Here is a 6,431-nt window from a genome sequence, read left to right as displayed (position 1 = left end):
AGACAGCGAGGCACAGAAGGGAAAAGCAGAACAATTCTACTCAAGAGAGATTGAAAGAAAGATCAGGCACCACACTCTCCTTTGTTTTTTACGCAAAACAAACACAAGATGATTAAGAAAATGTCACCGTCCGAGAGCGACTTTGACATCCCCGCCAAGAACTGCTACAGGATGGTGATTTTGGGCTCCACCAAAGTTGGGAAAACGGCCATCGTGTCGCGGTTCCTGACCGGGAGATTCGAAGAGCAGTACACGCCAACCATCGAGGACTTTCACAGGAAACTGTACAGCATCAAGGGAGACGTTTACCAGCTGGACATACTGGATACATCGGGGAATCATCCTTTCCCCGCCATGAGGAGGCTTTCCATCCTGACAGGTACGCATCAGCTCCGTCCGTGGTGCAGCCCTGCGTAAAGTGCGTCTCGCGGCGCCGGGCTTGCAGCATACACATGTGTGTGTTACTTAACCTGCAGAAAGCATTTCGTTCAATGCAAAGTGAGTTAAACCTGAAACCCCTTCTTCTCTCCCACCAGGCGACGTGTTCATCCTCGTCTTCAGTCTCGACAACCGGGACTCTTTCCACGAGGTGCAGCGGCTCAAGCGCCAGATCTTCGAGACCAAGTCCTGCCTGAAGAACAAGATCAAGGAGAACATCGACGTGCCTCTGGTGATCTGCGGGAACAAGGGGGACCGAGAGTTCCACCGAGAGGTGCAGCAGGAGGAGATCGAGCAGCTGGTGGCCGGGGACGAGAAGTGCGCCTACTTCGAGATCTCCGCCAAGCGCAACGAGAACGTGGATAAGATGTTTCAGACTCTGTTTACGCTGGCCAAGCTACCTCACGAGATGAGCCCCGACCTGCACAGGAAAGTGTCCGTGCAGTACTGCGACATGCTGCACAGAAAGTCCCTGAAAAACAAGAAGATGAAGGACATTGGGGAGGCGTATGGGATGGTGACGCCGTGCGCGCGGAGACCCAGCGTGCACAGCGACCTCATGTACATCAAGGAGAAGGCGGTAGGAGGCGGCCAGGGCAAGGACAAAGAGAGATGCGTGATCTGCTGAGTGCGCACACTCGAGACTTGTTGAAAGAAAAGTCTTTTGAGAAGCGATAAAGCGTCAGTTTGAGAGGCGACCTGTGCGGCCGATTGCGCTCAGACTGACACTGGAGGTGTGGAGACGCCGCGCGGCCGCCCGGTGCCGGCGTGCGCTCTGACGCAGCGCCCGTTTCCAGAGACACTGAAACTGGGACGCACAGAGTCTGCTTCAAACCGCCAAAAATAATGAATAAAAAACAAAAAAACAAACAAAACCGACATCAGTCCAAAGCACTGCCCACGAGACACCCGAGAATGTTCGCTTGTTCTGTCAACCAGAGCTCAGTGTGTGACGTGGCTTCATACGCGCGCAATCGCTGCGTAATAAAAATGTGGTTTTGTCGACGTTTTGCCTTTTATATTTCACAAGCCAGAGAGGAGAGGGACTCTTGGCGCGGAGAGGTTGCAAAGATAGAGTGGGCAAAATCAAGTTGTTTACATCTTATCATGAATTTTGTAACTGCTAAGTACACTTGAATGTTCTATTACAATCTATTTTTTATTGTGAATGTATATTTATTTGTCATTGTCAAAGTTTTGTCTTTCCTTTTTTTTGCAACGAAGTCAAAGAAAATCTGAAAACAAAATAAAACATGAATAAACCAAAAGTGTATTTTGGGAAATTTTCTTTTGTTCTTTCTCATTACAGTGAACAGACACCACACCGGTGTTCAATATCAACTCTGAGATGCACCAAGAGAGCGAAAAGCAGAAGTGTGCCAATCATGTTTTCCCCATATGGTTGTAAAAGGACACTGGGATTGTATTAGCGTATAATCTAAATCTTGGATCAACAAAAATCCTTATAGCTGCACTATCTGTTGTGTCACACCTTTATCCAAACATCAAATAAAGAAAACACAGTGTTTGAGCAAGAGGAGTATAACTCCAGTGTTTGAACAGATGTGACAACATCACATCTGTGTCACTGGGGCATTTGAGGTCCAAGACTGACATCGCTCTTTAATATCAACATTATGTTTAGCTTCAGTGTATATTTCTCCATTTGCTGGCTGAGCAACTTTTAATTTAATTGATTTTAGGTTCTCTTGAATCCGCCTCTTCAGAGCCGTTTTTGAGGAATCAAAAGAGAAACCTGCAAGAACAATATCACTCTTTTAGTAGTTCGATATAAGTTTTAGCGTTTAGTTGTTTTGTTACAGTGAAAGCAAAATCTATACACCTGCACCAGTTACTGCAAATTGATCATTGGTGTTGCGATGTCAACATGTATCAACAATGACTGAGTAAAATGCGCTAAATTGTTTCCATGCACTCTGCATTCATCCCATGCAAGTTCTAAATGACATAATGTCAAATAAGCAAGAAAATGTTGATTAAATGGGACCGATTCACAAACAATTTGCAAAAGTTTAACCCATTGGCCTACTTCTACTCCGCCAGGTATAAAATAATTCAGGCGAAGTAGAAGAATCAAGAAAACATTTTACTCAAAATCAACGGCAACAAAATTTCTCAAACACAACTATTGGAACGAAAGGCTCAGTCACAACCTGTTTGCACAACAACATTTTCAAGTGAAAACACAGAATTTTTCTGGGTTTTGGACGTCCATTTACACAACAGTATCAGTGAAAACGAAACTTTTTCAAAATGGCTGCCAAAGGCGGACTTTTTTGAAAACGGTCCAACTTTTCCGAAATATATCAGCCATGATACTTTGGATGAATGGATTTAAGTTGACATGTCTGCTAAACTGTAACTATACAAATAATCCTCCCACATTTTCTGGTTTTCCGCAGTAATCTGAAACCGTCAAGTGAACCTCCAGTAAATTTAATGGAAGAAGAGAGCGTAATCCCTGCGCCCGTCTATTTTAAACCACCATGGAAAACCTCCTGAAAGTACTCAAATCACCTTCTTCTGCTATATCCTGAGCTCAGAGCTTATTGCGCACGCCTTCTCAGCTACTATAAAAACATTCGACTAGATATTGCATCACAGGGCGGATACTTGTCTTTCAAATGGGCAGATTATAGGCCTTGAACGTCATAAAAACGCAAACTGAATCCTTCCCGGAGTGTACACATGCATTTTAATTGCAGGCCGCGAGCAGGAGTAGCAGCCAAAATAAACTAACAAAGAAAACCACCTGCGAGCACCTCAGAGGATTACGACATCCCGCAGTTTGTTCTCATCGCGCTTTTAATACTTTTCGGAGTCTGAAAATGAGCCAGAGACACGATGTCCAGTACTTTTCCCCTGTTTGTAAATGACTCTGCCCGCCGCTATCGGTAATCCTGTATACGGTACGCCTTCAAGAACATGATGCAGGGTGCAGATAGAGGAAGTCAGGGACACTCGTACTGTAACACTGCCCTCCAACCATGCGCTCCACTGTTGGCCGCATTCGTTCTGGGAATTACAGCCGGCATTAATATGCATGTCTGTGCCTATTAGCCCAAGAGTAACATTTGTTTTCCCTCCTAATGAAATTTATGCACCGATCTTTAATGCGGCGGACGAAAGTAGCTCCGAGAATATCACACATTTGGAGGCAGGATCACAACTTCTCGCCGTGAAGAACAACTTAAAGTGTGCTCTAGGAAATGACTCGCGAATGTAATGTTCACATTCAGGCCACTCTAGGTTGTTTTTAAACAATCCTCGAATCAAAGAGTTCTGCGGAAATTCAACCGTTTTCATGCTGTGAAGGGAACCACACGCGACCTGACCAACACATGCTGATTTGACATATAACGATACAGCCTCCAAACAAAAGTAAAAATACCTCAACGGCGTGTCCTTATTGATCCACAGTGGCAAAAATAGAGGAAAAAATATTAAAATGTGACTTAGTTTCTCAGTTATTAATACACTCATATTAGCTTTTAATAGAAAACATGCAGTAATAATCAGAATCAGAATCAGCTTTATTGTTTAACATACGAGGAATTTGGCTTCGGTACAAAACTGTGCACGCTCTGTACAGGTGTAAGCATTAAATAATAACAATAAACAAAAAATATAAACATGTGATTAGAGACTAATAAGTACAGGTCTAAGTAAGATAATGGCTAACAGTGCAGTGGTGAGTAGTGCAAATAATGAGAAAAGCAATATGAGGTAGTAAGTATTTACAACATAGCGTGGTGTCGATGGTCGTTAGAATGAATAATATACATATAGGTGCAGCCACAGTGACAGTTTGTTTCATGGTATTCCTCAGCAGCAGGTCTGACATTCAGTGACTGCCGGAGGGGAGGAGTTTGAACAGTTTGTGTGCGGGGTGTGAGGGGTCTGCAGTGATGCCACCTGCCCGTTTCCTGACCCCGGACTGGTATAAGTCCTGGATGGGGGGGAAGGTCGGCGCCGATGATCAGTGAGTTCAGCGAGATTTTCTGATCAGCAGCATCAAAAACACTCCAATCTGTGCAACCAAAAGCAGACCACATTCATCCATTCAATCAAATAGTTTTAAATCTTTCCACATGTTTAATTCAACACATTTTATAATTACTTCAGTGTTGAATTTCGAATGATATCATGCAAAAAGAATATTTTTACTTATTTTTCCATTTTCTAATTAATGAATCATGAAGCATATCATGCACCTTTGAACCATATTATATAATATCTTCAGCATAAAAGATTTCATCCGTGTCACATTTTTTTTTCATTATTTGTTTAAACATGCTGTTAATTCAGCAAAATGTGAAGTGATATAATAATGTTACCATCCCATTTTTTTTTTTTTTCATGAGTTTGATGTTCCAACCTTTTGCCTTTTCAAAACATCTCTGAGTGAACATGATACGTTTTTGAAACCAAACTGCAACAACAGACTCGAACTGTGAAGAATATTCTCGACGGAGCCGCCAGACTGTCCCGCATTTCAGTTTTCATACAAACAAATCAGGTTTCATTTGCAAAAATCGTACCTCAATTATTAAATTGTTTTGTCACATTTCGTTAATTTTGCGAAAACCTGTACAAAAGCCATTTGCTCAAAGGGAAACCATAAAAACTCCAGAGTCGAACCGGAGATTTCTGAATGTGAGTTGAAAGTGCCGTCCACTATAGCATCACCAGCCACCAATAATTGACCTCTTTCTGCTTTGTTCAACCCAGAAGAATCCAAATATATTCAAGATGATTGCATAACGACTCGAGCACCAGTAACCCTGGTATTTGGTATTAAAATGCCGCTTCAGACGAAGGACACAGTCGACCTGAATCCTCTCTTGTTCCTGCAAGTCCCCCCCTTTGTTTGGGTCCTTCGTTAAAGTAGAACACGTATCAATGTTGTACTCTTAGACTGAAGGGTCAGAAGTACATTACTGGTCTGATTCGAACTCAATGTGAGTCTGAGTGCTCTGATAGAAAGTCAAAAATTCTGATTTCAAGATTGCTTGATCCAGTTAGTGTAATGGGTTCTCTTATTTCTGAATATTTTCTGAAAATTACACAACATGTTGTCCCATTGGCTTCTGTGATACTTGACCTCAATGTATTTTTTGCTTCCGCCGATTAAGTCCATAAAGACGGAATGACGGCCCTCCGTCGTCTGAGAAGACCCTCGCACTCTCCTGGAATGAATTCTTCTCTGAACTGATCAGTCGAGCGCAAAACTATTTACTCAAACTTGTCATTGAGCCAGAACAAATTAAAAGCTCCTCCAGATTCATCTCAAAGTCAGCTTTATGTAACGTCTCCGCTCGAACGCTGGAGCAGAACGACTGAGATCAATGGGGAATGTTTTCTAAGAAACCAGCGACTGAATCATCTCGGCCTCCTGACAGTCGCCGGTTTATTTTCAGGCTGACAGGAGCGATCTGAGGACACTCGTTTCACAACGCTGGGCTCAACGGGGCCGACTGTTGCCGCACCGAGATGTCACCGCTCGGTATGACGGAGCGGCGCATGCAGGATGCGTGGCCCCGGGTGTCTGGCAGCACCGGTCTTAATCCGTAATGTATTTATGTTTCCGCAGAGCTCCTCGACAGAGTCGGACGTGGCTCAGATGAAACTGACACGATGGGCCTGGACAACCCAGTGACATAACCTGATTCCCGCTAATGCGTTGAGAGAGAGCTTGTTGTTTTTGGATATCAGGAATTCAACATTTGCTTTTATTGTCTTTTTCTTGTGTTGTCTGGAAATAGTTGCATGATTGCACGGGACCACATTCGGAAATGGAGGTGCATAATGACCATAATCATGATCATCGGATCTCACGGCTCCCACCTGGAACCAGAGATATCCATCCTGTTGTTGGTGTTTCCTCATGCTCCACTGAGTTAACAGAGTGTGAAAAATATTTAGTTCAACGACCTGCGATTAAACTTTGCACCTCCGAAGCAACGATTTCG

The 6,431-nt window shown here is 43.4% G+C and overlaps 1 protein-coding gene across 1 annotated transcript; it reads left to right on the top strand.

Annotated features, from left to right (window-relative positions):
• Positions 1-1,718, top strand: rasd1 (RAS, dexamethasone-induced 1). The gene is made up of 2 exons (XM_080479991.1): positions 1-379; positions 537-1,718. The coding sequence occupies exons 1-2, from the start codon at positions 109-111 to the stop codon at positions 1,064-1,066; spliced, it is 801 nt and encodes a 266-aa protein (XP_080336117.1). The 5' UTR covers positions 1-108; the 3' UTR covers positions 1,067-1,718.
• The last annotated feature ends 4,713 nt before the right edge of the window (positions 1,719-6,431 follow it).

The sequence above is a fragment of the Lipophrys pholis genome (assembly GCF_963383615.2).
Source record: "Lipophrys pholis genome assembly, chromosome: 1".
Taxonomy (NCBI): Eukaryota; Metazoa; Chordata; class Actinopteri; order Blenniiformes; family Blenniidae; genus Lipophrys; species Lipophrys pholis.
Note: the sequence above shows the minus strand (reverse complement) of the source record. Positions and strands in the feature narration are given on the sequence as shown.

Bases quoted from the DNA above. Each gene is read 5' to 3' on its own strand.
- rasd1 (XM_080479991.1), top strand. From the start codon at position 109: ATGATTAAGAAAATGTCACCGTCCGAGAGCGACTTTGACATCCCCGCC. The intron at 380-536 runs GTACGCATCAGC...CTCTCCCACCAG, and splicing joins GAGGCTTTCCATCCTGACAG to GCGACGTGTTCATCCTCGTC.